This window comes from Vipera ursinii (genome assembly GCF_947247035.1).
Source record: "Vipera ursinii genome assembly, chromosome: 2".
In the NCBI taxonomy this organism is placed as follows: domain Eukaryota; kingdom Metazoa; phylum Chordata; class Lepidosauria; order Squamata; family Viperidae; genus Vipera; species Vipera ursinii.
The window spans coordinates 86,344,956-86,364,611 of record NC_139513.1 but is presented as its reverse complement, the minus strand read 5'-3'; the positions used below and the strand labels follow the sequence as shown (position 1 = coordinate 86,364,611).

General features: G+C 37.2%; 1 protein-coding gene across 2 annotated transcripts in view; it reads right to left on the bottom strand.

The window, feature by feature from the left end:
- The window catches only part of TRPC7 (transient receptor potential cation channel subfamily C member 7), a gene marked incomplete at both ends in the record, with an annotated part of 187,772 nt that overhangs the window by 37,769 nt on the left and 130,347 nt on the right, over positions 1 to 19,656 (bottom strand). For both annotated transcript variants that reach the window (XM_083351734.1, XM_083351735.1), the window contains 2 exons: positions 13,452 to 13,685; positions 17,705 to 17,921. In XM_083351734.1, coding sequence (XP_083207860.1) covers positions 13,452 to 13,685; positions 17,705 to 17,921 — 451 coding nt within the window. The remainder of the gene's footprint in view (positions 1 to 13,451; positions 13,686 to 17,704; positions 17,922 to 19,656) is intronic.

Below are 19,656 nucleotides of genomic sequence, written 5' to 3'. Positions count from 1 at the left end.
GTGGAACCTGACTCAGTATGATAGTAATTATGAGAAGGATCTTGGAGTCCTAGTGGACAATCACTTAAATATGAGCCAGCAGTGTGCTGTAGCTGCCAAAAAAAAGGCAACAAAGACCTAGGCTGCATTAACATGGAATCAAAATCGCATGAAATGTTAGTGCCACTTGACAATGCCTTAGTAAGACCACACTTGGAATATTGCATCCAGTTTTAGTCATCACAATATAAAAAAGATGTCAAGACTCTAGAAAAAGAACAGAGAAGAACAACAAAAATAATTAGGGAACTGAAGAATGGTTGCAGGAATTTGGTATGTCTAGTTTAATGAAGAGAAGGGTGAGGGGGGACATGGTAGCAGTGTTCCAATATCTCAGGGGCTGCCCCAAAGAAGAGGGAGTCAACTTATTCTCCAAAACACCTGAAGGCAGAACAAGAAGCAACGGATGGAAACTAATCAAGGAGAGAAACAACCTAGAACTAAGGAAAATTTTCCTGACAGTGAGAACAATTAATCAGTGGAACAATCTTCCTCCAGTGCTCCAACACTGTTTTTAAGAAGAGATTGGGCAATCATTTGTGTAAAACGGTATAGGGCAGTAGTTCTCAACTGGTGGTCCACAGACCTCTGGTGGAGGCACGATGCTGTCACAGGGGGTCAGTGAAGGCTTGAAGAAATGTTATGATTTAAATTTCAGCTCATTTAAGAGGGGTCTGTGGGGAAGAAAAGGTTGAGAACCATTGGTATAGGGTTTCCTGCTTGAGCAGAGGGTTGGACTAGAAGACCTCCAAGGTCCCTTCCAACTCGGTTATTCTCTTAAGGCAAGAAGATATTGTGAAGATCTGTGCGCAGAATCCTGCACAAGCTATACTAGTATACTCATAAGTAATTGGGGACATCTTGTAAAGGACAATTTAATCAACATTAGTACAGTATATGTTGCTAAATCACTGACTATATGCATGTTCTTTTCTTATGAAATCATCACTCTTTATCAACAAATATTTCAGTGCAACTACATGCCAGTCCCCTGAAAAATCTGGTAGCTGTATAATATTCTTGCATATCTATGTTCAGAAGAAAATTCAATTTCCTCAGCTCTGACCTCTGCCCTTTTAATTTATGCGTGTATAGAATCAGAAGTTAGTATAATTGGCTGGGAGGCGCAATGTGCACTTGCATGAATATTGGTTAGAAAATCCAACATTTTTGAGACTCAGGTCAGAAAGTGGTTGGGTGGTATCCATGGCAGTTCTATCTAGTGCAAATAGATGACAGAAAGTGACAGTGTTAAGGAATTTAAATTGCTAAAAGCCTGATCTGTTTTCTAATCTGTATTTGAAGGGCAATTTTCCTAATGAGTTTTCTACTTTTTTTTTACATAAATGATGTAACTGTTTATATTTGCAACATTTCATGATGTTTGTAAGTCATAGCATAAATTGCCTGATAACTTTTTCATCAATGCAAATTACCTATTTCATTTTTTTTTAATCCTGAAGATTTCTCAGCTACAAAATTTTCAATACAAATTCTCTGGGTACAAGATTTTTAAAATGCAGCTAGTGCATTTTAAACAGTTTGTAACACCTTGCTTTTTTTTTCTTTTCTATGCTTGAAAAAGACACATTTTGAATCAAGGATTTTGAGGCTAATTTTCATGCTGCTATGAAAGCCCATATTCATTTCCAGAAGAATTAGTTTCCTGGCATAGTGATGGTATTAGTTTCATGCCATAGAGACCAGCCACCATTATGAAACTTTTAAAATCCTGCCAGATCTAATTGTTTTCCAAATTAGAATTTGGCAGTAGCCATATCCATGCCTAAAAAGCTTGGGATCAAAGGGCTGGAAAAATAGTCTCTGCAATACTACTCACAACATCAGCTGGGGTTCTGCTTGTAGACTCACTAATAGGTTTAGCTCACCTTTGGATGGCTAGGAGTAGGGCCTTTTTGATGGCATCTGTCCTCCAACTCTGCCTATTTTATTATAGACAACTCAAGGCTTGCCTATAGGAGCCGTGATGGTGCAGTGGTTAGAATGCACTATTGCAGCAGTTTGATCCTCACTGGCTCAAGACTGACTCAGCCTTCCATCCTTCCAAGGTCAGTAAAATGAGGGCCAAGATTGTTGGGGGCAATATGCTGACTCTGTAAATCTCTTACAGAGAGCTCTAAAGCACTATGAAGTGGTATATACGTCTAAGTGCTATTGCTATTTACCCAAACATTTGTAAGATCAAGAAGTATTCCAGGACCAAACTGTTACATTATAAAGTGAGGGGTCCTTAGTGGTCTCTGAACTTGGTTGTTTTCTTGCAGACGTTTCATTGCCCAACTACAGTATGTAGCATCATCAGTGCTAGTAAAAATGAAGTTTGTCTCAATTATTGCAATGTTATGGTCTGATGATAGGATTGGTAATTTTATTGTTGATTGATCTATTTACTGTTTCTCTAGAATTAAATATAATTTTAGCTCGAAGAGGGTTGTTTTGTACACAGTCTCTGGCCTCCTTTGGCACTATGAGTAGCATTAAAATAAAAGATAAATGCCATTTCTATCCTGCCTGAAGCAATAGGAGCATCAAGGCACAAGGGCCACAGGTTTAAAAATTGATTTGAGGGTACGTTATTTATAAGGAAAAGCAGTGCTTTTTTTGTAAAAGAAAAAGGTGCCGGAACTCACATGTCATACGACCTGCCTTGCCTACCCTACAATGTTCCCTCCAAAAAAGGTGCCGGAACTCCATTCTGAGTGTTCTATGAGAAAAAAAGCCCTGAGGAAAAGATAGTGATAGAACATCTGCTTTATGAGTATAGCCTCATGGGTAATCTCACCTGACTGACCTTGTCTAGGCTGTGAGCAGAGGTAGCCTGGTTAGTGCTTGGATAAGAGATGCCAGAGAATCCAAGGGATGTAGGCTAGCTAGAGAAGTTGAGGAAAACATCACAAAGAAAGTGATGGGAAATCACCTAATTAAAGCTGTCTGGATGGGTCCATCTTATCCACAGGGCTCAAAGTTGACTGAAAAGCAACATATCTTTTTCTTGGGGCAGAGCAGAATTTACAGGTTCTCCACTACCTAACAACTTAGAAAACAAAGTGGAATAAGAAAGCAGCCTGTGCTATGTTCATATGAACACTGGTTTGAGAGGGGAGCATTGTTTGCTGGAAACTACCACAGATGAGTCCTTCTTACATAAATAGGAGCCAGTGAAAGCAAAATGGACTTCATTTTCAGGTAAAGATAGTAATAGCAATAGCATTTATACCACTTATATACCACTCTATAGTGCTTTATAGCACTCTCTGGGCAGTTTACAAATGTCAGCATATTGCTTGCAACAATCTGGATTCTCATTTTATCATCTTCAGAAGGATAGAAGGCTGAGTCAACCTTGAGCAGGTCAAGATCGAACTCCTGGCAGTGGGCAGAATCAGCCTGCAATGCTGCATTCTAACCACTGCACCACCACAGCTCTTAAAGATGTCACTGACAGTAATTCCTTCCCATATTTTATCCCTTTAAAATTTGCAGCATCTTGGGGCTTCTGGTTTGCCATTGCGGCACTGGCGGACGCATGGAGGTGAGCTCTGTCTTTAGTGTCCGGTTTTATCCCGCTGGGTGACCCTGCAAAGGATTGAAAGTTGCCCTGTAGGGGCGATGAGCAAGGAGAGGACCCCTGATTGATCACAGAAGGGTGGCAGCTCTCCAAACTGGTAGGGAAAAGACCGTCCATAGCAATATGGTTCGTCATTAAGTTGCTGACAGCTGAAGTCAAAACTACAACCAAGTATCTTTAAAGCAACGCAGATGAAACTGGGTGAGATATGATCTTCTCTTTAAGACTTTAAATATTTTTCCTGCAAAAACTGCCCAAAGTATTTCTCCCCCTGTGAGTATAGAGGGAAGGGAATTCTTACCCCACCCTCTAAGAACAGCGGTGATTGACTACTTAGGGAAAAAGAGCAATTATAAGAACAATTCTAAGTTAATTAGATGCACATACCTTTGAAATTTGGAAACTAAAAGTTTTCCTATTCTTGCTGGAGATATAGGCTTTATTTAAAAAGAAAAGAAATAAACCTTGAAAAACTATTGTTAAAATTCGGGACTTAAAAAGTTTTAAATGGCATCTTGTGATAAAATATGCTATTACAACTTGTTATTGACTAAAAGAGACTTGGCTGGAAGCCCAGAAATGAGAAAAATCCCTCTCGACCTTGACATACCACCTGTGAGAAACACAGCTGTAAAGAAGGAACTGCAAGGAAGTTTATTTGGCCTGTTTGAACTATGAAGATAAACCTTTATTGACTTTCAGAATAATATGTGGGAAATTGTTTTCCTATTTCTTTACATAAAAGTCTTTGTTACTACATGAGATGATGGAATACCTTGGAATACTACGAATTCTTACCTGCCAAATAATTTTCACTATAAGACTATCCGCAACATGTGAAATAGATATCACACATCTAGCTACAAAAACTATTTTTAACATTTGATTTTAAAATCCTTAATTTAATACATTATCAAGAGAATATGGATGAAGATGAGGAAAAAATCCTTTCTATGTTGAAATCAATACATGAAACCATTGTTTCAGCATGTAACAAAATAAGAGGCAACATAAAGGAACAAGATGCCAGCTTAAATATACAGAGCCAGATTTTGGCTACTTAAGACCCAACAATGCAGAAAGCAACAGGAGAAATGGAACAACCAAATATTAAGTCAGAGGACCCAACTGACCAACAGATCCAGCCAACGGGGAAATTAGAAAAGAGAGCGACAACATTGAAAATGGAAAAGTTGTTTTTTTCATAAATCAGAAGGAACTTGAGGAAAAGGAAGAAGAACAGACTGAATGGAAGATAAACTTATTAGGACAACTGTGGGAAACTGGAATAATGGGGAGGCGATCAAAGAAATATAATGGGGCTAGTTCTTCCAAAAAAAATGTAATTATAGAGGGAGAACTGTTTGATGAATTAAAAGTATTGACATGGATGGTTAGTTGGCAAAGGAAAAAAGCCAGAGTAAGGCTGAAAGAAACCAGGATTTTGATTTATATGGTGGGATTTTATACTATTGATTAGAAGGTTGAAGATGGTGGAATATAGATTTTTTTTAGAAAATAAAGTAATATTATAACTGAATAGGTGAGATGTGTAATTAATAGATTTTGGTTTAATATGGTGAAAAAAGAGACATTTTGGAAAATAGAATAAGATTATATGCAAATAATTAAGATATATATTTAGAATATTAGATTTTGTTATAAAAAGGGGAAAATGTAGAAGTTGAGATAAGGAAAACTCTACTTACCTAAAGCTTAGAAACTATAACATACCAAATGTTAAGTTGAATATTGAGGGGAAATTAAAGCCTGGGGGAAAAGCTACAACAGGACATTGATGTATATAAGATTGAATGTAAACACAATTAAGATATGTATAAGTTCAAAATTATTGATAAATGTAACAAAGAGGGTTTTACTTAGTTGATAACAATAAGAATTACATTAATTCAATATGGATAGTAGATAAAGGATAAAGAGAGGAAATATCTGATGTTGTAACTTGAGATTTGTGTTAAAGATTTATGTATGTTATGGAATCATTGATTACCTAGTCACCATGTTGCTTTTCAAATGTTTAATTGTAAAATTAGAAAATCAATAAAATATTATATTTAAAAAATTGCAGCATCTTTTTCTCTAATAAGTGAATTCTTTGTTTTGCATGCAACAAGGGGAAAGGATAATTGAAGCAAGCCTTGGGGAGCAGTAAATAATGTTGCAGAACTAAGACAGATCACAGTGCCCAGGATATCTTAAAGATACCATCCAAATATATCTGATGGCCATTATGCTGATAGCAGAGCATGCTCATATCCATGAAAGTACGGTAAATTGAAACTATGTGCCAGGCTACAGAAAAAAATATGCTGATACAGCAGTAAGATGTTAACAAGTCAGGAGTAATATAGATACCATGGAGTTTTAGGAAAGAGAAATCTAGTTTCTGGCTATATAAAAAATGGAGTGTCTGAGGAACATAAACAAAAGTGTAATACATAAAACTGGAAATCACAGACTGGATGGAACATGGCAAAACAAATTGGCAGAAGAAAGAGACAAGGCTTTATACTCTCCTTTTATCTGCTCAATTTATATGCTAAATATAGGTTGAGGGAGGCTGGTTTGAAAGAAAATGAGTGTTGGGGAAAAAAGCATTGTTGATGATGCTACCTTGATAGCTGAAAATGCAAATGATCTGCAAACTCTAGTGACAATAGTTGAAGGCTACATTAAAAAAAAACAAGAATAAGAGTAAATATAAAGAACATTAAATAAATGATTGAAGTTAGGTAATCCAACTTAGACCAGATAATTACAAAAATTAAAATGGTAGGTATTAAAGACTGCTCTCTAGGTCAACATTTGTTGCAGGCTAGCACTTGGTGAAGTAACAATAATGGAAAAATATTCAAATTCTTTTATATACCTATAAAAGTCAGAATTATGTAAGCAATATATTTTGAAGAAGCAAAACAAAAAGAATATAAATGCTTTTGAATGCTGGTGTCAAAGAAGCCACTTGAGAATTCCATGGATATATAGAATCATTAAATAAATCTAGAATTTTCCCTTGAGACTATTGAAATAAATTGGCTCAAAGTATTCTATTCTGGACACACGATGCAAAAACCTAGCTTTCTTGAGAAGTCTATAAGACTAGGAAAATTAAAAGGAAAATGAAGAGCAAGGTGGATCAACACAATTACAGTGATGAGTAAACCACTGAAAGATTTAAAGAGTCAGGGTGCAGCCAGAAAATCCTTGAGAAATTCTGTCTGTGTGGTTATGAATCAAGACTGACTTGATGACACAAAAGCAATCAAATCAACACCAAATATAAAGAAAAATGTCCAAGTAATAATTTTGTCCCTAAGCATAAATATCTCCAAACAAGACATTATCACCTGAATTTTACATAGGTTATTCTTTAGGCAAACCATAAACCACACAGTCTTGGCCAGCTGAGGTATTGTTTGATACTAACTGATGGTAAACAGCAATATAATTGAATAAAATTGCTGGTCACATCACATCACAAACAGCAGTTTTTGTTCTTAAAAGTACAGTAGATTAAAGTTTCAGGAAAATAAACACCTACCTCTTATTAATTTAATCTGTGTACTATTTTACAAAAAAAATATGTTGGGTGGCTGTTCTGAAGAAAAATGATGGTTATTGAGATGGATACCATGCTGCTGGCTTTCAGCTTGCTTCCACTTATTAAAACCTATGCTGGCCTTTCATTTTGACATCATTTTTTTTTAAAAAAACCTTTTCCCTGTTCATTTCAACACCTTGCCCTACATTCTTGGTTCCCATGCATAGCAGGTATGTTGTGCTACCTCCTTCTTCCTTTGAAGCCTCTCTTAGCATTCATATTTTGTGGAAACACTTTGCCTTAGTCTTCCTTCTCAAGAAATAAAGAAATTTTTTGTCAAGGACTCATATTTGAGATTGTAAGTGTGAATACAGAATATTGACTATTATGTGCATGAAGCTGTTTGCATCTGTCACCTTTATGTTTGTAGTTCCCTTTTCTCGCTTTCCTTGATTGCCCTAACACAGAGACAATTTTACTGCTACTAATTCTGACAGGTGAACAGCCAGAATGATTTTCATAAACAAGCAGCATTTAAAAACACATGAAGTATTCATGATAGGCAAGCAGTTCAGATTCAGATTCTCCTGAAAAAGCTTCAAAAACTTAGCTCCTTAACTGAATTGATAACAAGGCAAAGTTCAATAGAAGCAAAAAAAAAAAAAAGGATGCACAAATTTCAGAGACAGGATCACAGTGGTGGTATACCACATTGAATTAGAAATGGAAAGGAGATGTTAAAATAAAAATCATGGAGAAAGTAAAAAAGCATTGAATCTGTCATATTCTGTCATATTGGCAGAATATTAACTAAATGTATAGTTTCATGATAAAATATTGTTTAATTTTTTAAATCTTGGAACAAAGTATAAATTCAGTCTTATATTTCCAGTACACAAGAGCTGTAATTATACAGTTGTGTCACAAGAGGGAGATGAGTACCACAGTATGATATGTATAAAAAAAATTAGTTTCAAACAGCTTTTAAGAAAAGGAAGCAGAGGAAATAAAGGGGGTGTAATGAATTAGCATGTCCCATTTGTTTGATAAATGTTTTGCTAATTGCATTCCTGAAGTTTTGCCGAAAAGTCTTCTGAGTAGTGTCTGAGCGATATAAATCAATATTGCTCCAATTGCATTGGATTTTAACAATTATGCTCTCTCCCTGATCTGTATTTTTGCAGTTCACTATAACAATATTGTCCTACTCAAGCATTATGCAAAACAGGAAGAATTTTATGTTAGCAATCTTTTTTTATTATCTTCTCTCAGAGAGAAAGCAAGAGAGAGACAGAGAGAGGTACCAGAACATTTCAGGCCAGCTGAGCATTTAAAGAATAAAACAGACTGGTGGTTTAAATTTTGTTTGTTTGTGTGTGCGTGTGTGTGTGTGTGTCTATCATCAACCTCCTATTAGCGCAGCTTTATTTCAAGCCTTCCATGTATTTGTAATCACTAGACCATTCCTACAGGTAATTATTGACTTACGATCATTCGTTTAAAGAACATACAAAGTTGTGGTAGTGCTGGAAAAAGTGGGTTATGACAGTGTCCATGCAGTCACATGATCAAAACATGGGTGCTTGGCAACCATCATGTATTTACAATATTTGCAGCTTACCAGAGTCACATGATCACCATTTACAACTTTCCCAGGGAGTTTCTGACAAGCAAAGTCTCTGGGGAACGCTGTATTTTGCAACTGCAAAAAATGTCATACAATTGGGCATGACTCATTTAGCAATCTCATTGTTTAATGACAGAAGTTCTAGTCCTAGTTGTGACTGTACATTAAGAACTACCTGTATTAGAAAAGAGAAAGTAAAGAAATAAAATATTCAGAGCTGCCAAGAACTTAGAGCATACCAAAACTGGGCAAACTCATATCAGACAAGAAGGACTTCATGTAGCATTGTCTGGAAATAAGATTTATGACTAGGAGATAGAAATTAATCTTCTAACTTGGTGTGGTCCAATTTCATTGAACCAGAACCCCACCTGGCAAAGGAGAGGACCCACAAGTGGGATTCATCTTCTTCTTCCACAAATGCTTCTCAAATCTGTCACATTCTTTCTGCATGCCAAGCAGTGGGCTACAGGAATTAAGGTTTAGTGTAAGCTAGATACAGCCATGCTTGAATTTCAGTCCTCAGTGAAGGAAACATGACTGCCTTCTCTCATTCCAGCATCCCATTTGCAAAGCCTAACATGAGGAATGTATTGTAAACCTCCCTCAACTTATTATTTTCCCTTCTATCTTTCTTCCCAGTTCCTATTCTTGGCAGTCACAATTCTGCATTCAAATGTTATGTATTAAGTGGGATAAACTGCTGGGAACACAAACTAACACTTATATGTCATATATCCAAATAACTAGCATCCCAAAGTGCTGTGTTTCCATTGTATATTGAGCCCGTATCGTGGTTATGTTAATTAATTATGTAGTTGGATAGTTTTTTCTTAGCTGTTATATATGCCATTTATAATTTTATTGTTTTTTTAAATCCTGCTTTAGGTATTAGCAGCCCAAAGTTGGGCATTTGAGATGGGTGTCCGCATAAATTACTTAAACAAATAAAATGAGTTAGGTTTGGCTTTAATGTGAGGAATTTATTTATTCTACTTTCATAGCCTTCTACAGTATAAATCACAAGCTTGGGCAGTTCAATAAACTATAAAAGGGGTAGGAGTTTGTGAGATCTCAGTGGGAAGAATGTTCCACATGGCAGGGGCACCTGTCTCATGTTTTCTAGGTTCTGCTAGATGGCACCATTTAAGGGAAGGAATATGAAGCCCATTCATCCTATCTGATCTAGTGGAACAAGCAGATATCTTCAGGAAGCAGCAGTCCTGAAAATTCCCTGGCCCTGTGCCATTTAGAGCTTTAAAGGTGATAAATAGCATCTTGAATTGCACTCAGATAAAAAGTGGAAGCCAGAGAAGCTTGCAAAGCAGTAGCTCATTAGGGACAAACCACATTGTGCCCAGAACACTATCACTATTTTCTGGATCAGCTGTAATTTTTATATTGTCTTCATAGATACATGCCCTATGCATTGCAAATAAGCTCCTAATATGAATTTGGGGTTTCATTTGGGATTTTAACATTCACAATCTTATGTTCTTTCCAAGAAGGTGGATTGGAAATGGCATCCGGCAGCAATCCAAGGCAAATACAAAGAATACCTAATCAAGAAATATCATCTAGGTATTTTTTTTGGTTTAATCACATCCCTACTCACTGTTGAGTTTGCTGGCCATGCTACAATCAGCTGAATGTTTTATTTCCTGCCATATATAGCCTAGGAGGCACTGCTCCAAAAGTGATACATGTGCTATGACCTGTGAAATGTACATAAGACTAGCTATGAATACCTCCAGGTCTTTTTTTATTATTATTTTGAGAAAACAAGTTAGATGCCTTCATGTTTAAGTTACTTCCAAATCTCAACATTATCCAAGTTTAAGAGATTTGTTTTCAACTCTTTACTGAGGATGTTTTACTTTTATGCAACTGAATGGAATCTGCATTTGAATTCTGAATATTCCAGAGATGAAGCAAACCTTTCCAAAAATGGAACTATATATTCTAATTTGCAAAAGATAATTTGAAAGACTTGAATCTTAATATTAAAAAAACCAAGATCATGGCATCCAGCCCTCTCAATTCCTGGCAGATATTTTTTTTTTAATTTTAATTCCATTTATATCCCGTCCTTCTCCGAAGACTCAGGGCGGCTTACAAGCTTTAGCAGCAGCCTTCATTCTATGTATATGCCTGCTTATTAGGGCTTTCACATCCCCCCCCAAGCGGCATTATTACAAAGTCAGCTTAATTGCCCCCAACAATCTGGGTCCTTATTTTACCTACCTCGGAAGGATGGAAGGCTGAGTCAACCTTGAGCCTGGTGGGATGCAAACCTGCACTAATTGCAGGCAGCTGGTGTTACTTAAGGAGGCATTAGCCCACTGCTCCACCAAGGCTCTTGTAGATGGGGAAGAAATGGAGGTAGTGACAGATTTTATTTTCCTGGGCTCCAAGATCACCACAGATGGGGACTGCAGCCAAGAAATTAAAAGACATTTGCTCCTGGGGAGGAAAGCCATGGCAAATCTAGACAGCACACTAAAAAGCAGAGACATCTCCCTGCCAACAAAAGTGCGTATAGTCAAGGCTATCGTCTTCCCAGTTGCAATGTATGGCTGTGAAAGTTGGACCATAAGAAAGGCTGAGCACCAAAGAATTGAAGCCTTTGAACTATGGTGCTGGAGAAGACTCCTGCGAGTCCCTTGGACTGCAAGGAGATCAAACCGATCAGTCCTAGAGGAGATCAACTCTGACTGGTCTTTAGAAGGCCAGATCCTGAAGTTGAAACTCAAATACTTTGGCCACCTAATGAGAAGGAAGGACTCACTGGAGAAGAGCCTAATGCTGGGAAAGATTGAGGGCAAGAGAAGAAGGGGACGACAGAGAATGAGATGGCTGGATGGAGTCACTGAAGCAGTAGGCGTGAGCTTAAATGGACTCCAGAAGATGGTAGAAGACAGGAAGGCCTGGAGGAACGTTGTCCATGGGGTTGTGATGGGTTGGACATGACTTTGCAACTAACAACAACAATTTGAAAGATGTTGCAGTGAAATTTGGGCTGGACAAATGTGCCACTCTTACAGTCATTAGGGAAAAAATAGTGAAAACTGAAGGAATCCAGATGCCCTATAGAAACAACAACAAGAGTCAGGATGAAGACAATCACTGCAAATACCTGAACATTTTTCAAGCTGACAACATCAAGCACACTGAGGTCAAGAAGAAGGTTGCATGTGAATACATCATGAGAGTGAAGAAGATCTTAAAGTCCAAACTCAGTGGAGGAAGTACCATCAAGGCAGTTAGAACAATTAACCAGTGGAACAACCTGCCTCCAGAGGTGGTGAATGCTCCAACACTGGAGGTTTTTAAGAAGAGACTGGACAGCCATTTGCCTGAAATGGTATAAGGTTTCCTGCCTGAGCAGGGGGTTGGACTAGATGACCTCCAAGGTCCCTTCCAACATTATTATTATTATTATTATTATTATTATTATTATTATTATTATTATTATTATTATTATTATTATTATTATTATTATTATTACTATTATTATTATTATTATTATTATTATTATTATTATTATTATTATTATTATTATTATTATTATACCTGGGCAATTGTAATCATTAGATACACAGTTGGAATAGTGGATTGGATTCAAGCAGATTAGAAGCTGTAATCTGATGAGATCAATTGGCCTACAAGAAAGACTAAATGAGGAATAGAAAAAAAGACATGACAAGACAAAGTATTAAATGCCTAGTACACAGACGTGGATATGCGTGCACACACACATACACACAAACACACAAGGCCTAGCTGGCAAAGCAGATAATAAGACCAGGAAAGTTGAAGAAACAGTCAGAAGGGCTAATTCTGGCTGCACAAGAACAAATTGCACAAGAGCAAATTTGTCTTAAGAACATATACATACAAAAACAGAGTTGAGAAGACAGCAAAAGACTGCCAATGCTGTCTATGCAAAGAAGTTGAAGAAACAGTGGACCACCTTGTTAGCTGCTTGCTAACAGGATGAGAAAGTAGCAACAATGGTGCATTTGCACATCTGCAAAAAATACAATTTGCTTGGAAGCAAGAATTGCTGGAACTACAAAACAGACAAAGTAATAGGAATTGAAGAAGCTAAAGTGCTCTGAGACTTTAGAATTCAAAAAGACAAGCACCTGCCAGGTAACATTCCAGATTTAACAATTCTCGATAAGAAAGACAAAAATGTTTGGATATTGAATATGGCACTACCTGGAAACAGCAGAACGAAAGAGAAAGAACTGGAGAAAATCACACAATACAAAGACCTGCAAATAGAAGTAAAGTGGCTATGCTCAAAGAAAGCAAAGATAGTATCAATATTAGTAAATGTCTTGGGTACAATCACAATGCATCTGGAGCATCATTTGAACACCATAGGCATTGACAAAATCATCTTCAATCAATTGCAAAAGGCAGCTATACTTGAAACAGCTTACATCCTATAACAATAACTTTAACACCATCAAACAACATCTGCCTATCCCAGATTCCTTGAGATAAAGGGTGGATAAAAATACCAAATCCAGTCTAAAGATCTGGCTGATTGTGTGCAAGTCATATTGATATTTCTTCAATGTTAACCACAATTTGAAAATAATTAAGAAAGAACGCTTTCTTACCATATGTGAAGTAGGCGACCTGAGGAGGAAGGGTGACATTATTGAGGTCATTGTCTTGGACAAAGAGATCCACATATTGTTGTGCTTCTGAGGCTTTGAGAAAAGCCATGAATCTGGCAGTAAAGGAAGCTACAAAAATAGACAGCATCCCAAAATCCAGCAAGTTCCAAAGATGCATGGCATATTCACGGGGGCCTTCTTCCCAGATTTCTTTGCATTCAGACCATATCATTCCTATAATGGTTCACAAACACAATCAGTACCCAATCAGTAACAGCTCACGTAATGTCATCCTTCAGCTTTTCCAACATATACTGTATGTATCAATATTAAGTGTGGCATTAAATATGCATACAAATTTTATTCCATTTGTATTTCCAGTCACTTTTTCCAACAGTAGTTATGGTTCTTTTTATTTTGACCTACCAAACCTATGCACTTTAAATCACACAATAAGATTCAGGCTTGAGTTGGGATTTGAATACCACTTTGTTCTTCTAATCACTCTATTACAATATTTTTATTTTTTATTTATTTATTTTAATTCCATTTATATCCCGCCCTTCTCCGAAGACTCAGGGCGGCTTACAAGCTTAGCAGTAGCCTTCATTCTATGTATATGCCTGCTTATTAGGGCTTTCACACACCCCCTAAGCGGCATTATTACAAAGTCAGCTTAATTGCCCCCAACAATCTGGGCCCTCATTTTACCTACCTCGGAAGGATGGAAGGCTGAGTCAACCTTGAGCCTGGTGGGATGCGAACCTGCACTAATTGCAGGCAGCTGGTGTTACTTAAGGAGGCATTAGCCCACTGCTTCACCAAGGCTCTAAATTATCTTTCTCCTTGCTTTTCTTCCCAGATCAACCTAGTAGTAAAAATAATATTCCTTGGATTCTCACTTCAACATAGATCTTCTTAGAATGCAAAATATAGCTACAAGAGCAATCTATATTATGTCACAGAAGCTGTTACAAAACGCTGAAAACCAAGGATATATTCAGTATAATGAATGCAGTAATATATAGTGGGGTTGCATTCAAGATTGACAATTGTCATAAGGACCAGAAATATGTATAAGTCAATAATAGGCATGGCCAAGGTATAAATAGGGCAGATAATACTATTCTCCACATTATAATTACCATTGCCATCTGTATCATTATTATCACTAACCTCATTATCCTGCTTATTATTTTGTCACCAGTTCTATTTTATGTAGTTATATTATCATACATAATCAGTAGTTTCATGGTTAAATAATAGCCAATGTTACTGTTGCTGTATATATCTCCAGCTGCTATTGCTGAACCCATGTTATTTATTTTCAAACTCTAGTCTATTATCTTTTATTACAATGGAGACAAGAAGCCACAGTATCTCCAGTTGAATACTCTATGCTCTACTGGGTTTCACAGTTGAAAGAAACTGCGATTTAGAAAGAAAAGTATCATTTCAACTTTGGAGGGCTTTATTGAAATTTTGAAAGTTTTTTCCAGAAATGTATCTACCCTCTCTTGTCAAATGAAGGTCATTGCAGGGAGGCCTTAATTCTTTAGGAAGGGCCATCACATCCAAGAAGTCAGCATTATCAAGAAAGGTGAATATTAGTAGCTCCGGGTTGAAATGAAGGGTCCTTGGTGCTCTCTGTCTTGGTTGTTCCCTTGAAGATGTTTCATTACTCAAACTAGGTAACGTCATCAATACTAGTGATCTTCAACTAGCACTGATGATGTTACCTAATTTGGGTAATGAAACGTCTTCAAAAAAACAACCAAGCTCAGAGAGCACCAAACACCTCTCAAATCATCATTACCTCCCACACTGTAGTACATCCTGGGTACTGAGGTTGATGGTGGGTCACTCATATTTACTTCATCCAGTCATGGCAGGGATGAGATGCCACTCAGGGTCTTTCTGATTTGTAACTCAGTCTCTTTCCACTATGCTACCTTCAAAACATTCCTTGATTCTTCCTAGCAGTGGAACTATTTGGAACATACAATAGGTCCTTCCAAGTTCAGCTCATGAGCTGCAATAGAGTAATTCAGAACATACATTTGTTCAGGTCTGAATCTTCTCTCATCTGGTACTGAGCCATGAAAAACCACTGTTGTCCCATGCCCAAATTAAAAATAAGAGTGATCATTTTGAAAAAGCCACCCCTTCACAATTTGAAGGATTGTGGTAGAGCATGGGTGTCAAACTTGCCATGTCACATGATGTGTCGTGATGTATCATGACTCTTTTTGCATTGCCAACAATGGGGTGGGCATGGCTTTGGTATGATGAAACTGGCCCACCAGCCAGTAGTTTGACACCCCTGTGGTAGAGCAAGTGTCTGGAGAGTTGTCTGAGAAAGATCTTTAATTTTACTTCAACTTATTGTTGACCAGTGTCTTATTCTGAGCAATTGTTTGATATTTTGGGAGGAATATTATTTAGCCATCCTAAACTTTATTGGTTTATTTTATGGAGAAGACCCAATAAGTTAATATTTTATATTTCTACCTTGAGTAGCTTCCTCAAAAATCATAACAGGCATCCACATACCTCTTCCCTGTGTACACACATTGCTCAATATAATGCATCAAATTTGGTATTTGCAAGAATAATTACAAATCAACCACAGCAAAATCAATCACATCCAGGTCCCAAATCTAAGGATGGCTGCTTAAAATTCCTGATATACGTTAACTTTCATAGCAATTTAGCTTGCTTACAAAAATTATACCAAAAATTAGAGCCAATTATGTTTTTTCCTATTGTAGCTTATGGTAGAATAAAGTTTTGTTTTCTAAATCTTGCTCTGATTTGGTGGTATAATGGGATTGCATTATCTCTGGAATTACCTAGATCAGTTTGAGCCATTTCTAAAGCTTTGGCACAGTTCCTTGTAGTTATTTACTGTTCGCTCCCTGCTCAATTTTACAGTGCTGAAAGTTTTATGACCAAAGAATAGCTTACACACCACAAATGTATTTCTCATTCAAATTTATTTCATTCTGTTCAGTTCTAAACAAATTACTCTAGAGTATTGCTTTTAATTCACTTCAGTATCATAAAAAATACACTTCTTATATCCTCAGTACAGAGGAGGAAGATGATTTGACTTAGAGACAAAAAATAATATATTCTGTATATTGTGGTTGTAGACAGCAAAAGAGTTATTTTCTCTAAATAATAAATTCCCTGAAGACACTTTAATTTGAATTTTTTTAAAAAATAAACAACCCACCCTGCTATTCATATTCTTAACGCTTGTCAATTATTCATTCTGTTAAAATATAATACCTCACTACTGTTTAACTTGTAGCTGCATGAATGTATTATTTTCTTTACTTTTCAGTTAGTGTATCTAATAGTTTGGAGCTAAGGTTGGTGTCAGTCCTTGAAAAATAACCCTCAGTTTAGAGCAGCAGAGGGCAGCATCTGGACTTCCATATGTTGAATTACATCTCTTATCAATTGGCTATGCTGGGTGGGCTGCTGGGAATTATAATTCCCCACATCTGGAAGCTACTTGTTCCTCCTCCCTGCTGAAATGTCTGAGAAAATTTCTTAATACCACTTCATGTGAACGGATTAGGAGACCACCACAATGACATACCCAGTTGAAGCTTATTCCACCCAATATATGTGGCAGTATTTGAAAGGAAACATCTGGTCTGAGTGTTCTCACAATTGCTTCACCATAGATGTCCACGTAGACCACGGGTGTCAAACTCATTGTCTCATGTGATGTGTCAGAACATATCATGAGTTTTTTTGCATTGCCGGAGCAGCGGTAGGTGCGGCCTTCATATGATGCAACCAATCCACTGGCTGGCAGTTTGACACCCCTGATGTAGAACATTATTTTTCTTGTGACTCTCTTAGTTTGGAATAATAATAAAATATTGGCAATCAATAGATGATTTCTCAGCCAGTCGGTTCCGGTTCATTGACCCTTCAGCTCAGGTTTGCTATCTGATATTACAATACAGATTTTCAACATTTAACCATAAAATTTGGTACAGAATGAAGCACTACGGAAATATGAGACATATGATAGCCAAAGCAAAATAGCCATTTTACACACACACACAATCAAGGTCGGTGGGTATTTTTGCCTGTATAAGAGAGGAAGAGAGAAGAGTCCAACAAATATTTCTAGGAAAGCTGGATCCACAAGTTATTGCAGACCAGTAATAATTTGCAGTTTTCCACTAAATCTGTGAATAGATAGCATACCAAAGTAAAAGAAAACTTACCTAAAACCCATTTCATGATTAGCATTTCTGTCCATGAAAATTGTGTTGTTTTCACTCTAAATATTTGTTTGGGGTGGTCCATGGCAGTTTCATTGGGAAGCAGCTTTACACCTTCAAATCTGTCGGAAGCATTCACTACTAGCAGTCCAAGAAAAATTGTAAAAGAAACAGCATGTGCCACAAACTTCATAAAGGGGCTTCGGAGTGTACGTCCCAGCTGAAACCAAAAATAACCGTAAGTTCTTTTTTTCCTGTCCTTTTCCCTTTTTCAAATTTCCTAGCTTTTATTTATTTAAAATTCAAAAGTTTTTTTTCCACCTGGCTTAGGCATTTCACTTATGTCATTTTATCTTTAGTACTCAAGCCACATATCAGAAAATTTTAATCAATATGGCTAAAAATTTTAAAACATTTCTAACATTGGAAAAATATAAATAAGCTAAAGAATAAGATAACTTTAAAGTTCCCAAGAACAAAAAAAAACATTTCTTTCCTTTCATCCAATTAAATTCGAAATGAGCAACTGAGAAATGAAATAAAGGCATCTTTCATCTATCTCTTATGATACGTTTTGATAAAAACTACATACAACTCAAAAGCTCTGCAAGGGCCAGAAAATTATGCCCAATTCTCTTATCTATTTTAACCAAGATAGCCAAATTGATTTGGAAAAAAAGAAGAAGAAAGTGATTTAGAATAAGAATCCTGCAGATTTTCAGTTCAGTTCAGTTTTATGGCCCCGGAATTGTTTTTACATTCCAAACAAACATGGTGGTAGATAGAAATTGCATCCACATTTTAAAAATATGCAAGGTAATTAAGATAGCTAATCCAATGTTATTTAGTCTTTTTTAAAAAAGGAAAGCATGCAGAACATGGCTTCTGAAATGCTTAACAACACTTTTATAAGCAGAGGGTGCAGGAGGTATCTGTATTTTCTGCTGGGTAAGAAATCATCGTTTCAGTGTTCATTTGGGTGAACGCTGTTCCTCCTTTATGTTGGATCTGCCCATATTTACATAAGTATAGCTTGTCCATATTGCAACCCAATTCTGTGTGGCTCACAAGACAAAACAGTAAAACAAAGAGTAAAAACTAATGGCATTCTGGGCAACACTCTGCCACACATCAACAACACACATCTTGCTGGGCTCTGATCTCATCTCACCCCAGTGCTAGTGGGGGAAGGATCAATGTATATGTGGATGTGTATGTTGAGAAGCACAGGATAGGCTAGGTAAAAGTAAAGGTTTCCCCGCACATGCGTGCTAGTCGTTTCCAACTCTAGGGGACGGTGCTCATCTCCGTTTCAAAGCCGAAGAGCCAGCGTTTGTCCGAGGACGTCTCCGTGGTCATGTGGCCGGCATGACTAGATGCCAAAGGCGCACGGAACGCTGTTACCTTCCCACTGTAGTGGTCCCTATTTTTCTACTTGCATTTTTAAATGCTTTCGAACTGCTAGGTTGGCAGAAGCTGGGACGAGTAACAGGCGCTCACTCTGCTACGCAGCACTCGGGATTTGACCTGCCAAACTGCCGACCTTCTGATTGACAAGCTCAGCATCCTAACCCACTGAGCCACACCGCGTCCCTACAGGATAGGCTACATCTGCTTTATTTAGTCCTAGGAGAAAAAAGTCAAAAGGACCTGGGATGGAACAGTGACATTTGAAGCCACTATCAGCTGCTTCTTCCACTGGGGAATTTTGGGGGGGGGGCAGATGTTTTTTCTCTGCAGTCCCCAGGTTGAGCCACCAACATTTTTGATCCCAGCTTTTGCTAATTTCTCTCCCCTCCCCAATAATAAATTTGATCCCAGTTCTTTTTTCAGAAGGTTTTCCTGACGATGGAAAAATCACCAAGAAGTTTTATCATTGTTAAATATTAGACCAGGACTGGTAAGATTGAGGTAGATTAAAGCCTACATCAAACTAACTTTTTAAATTATTTTGA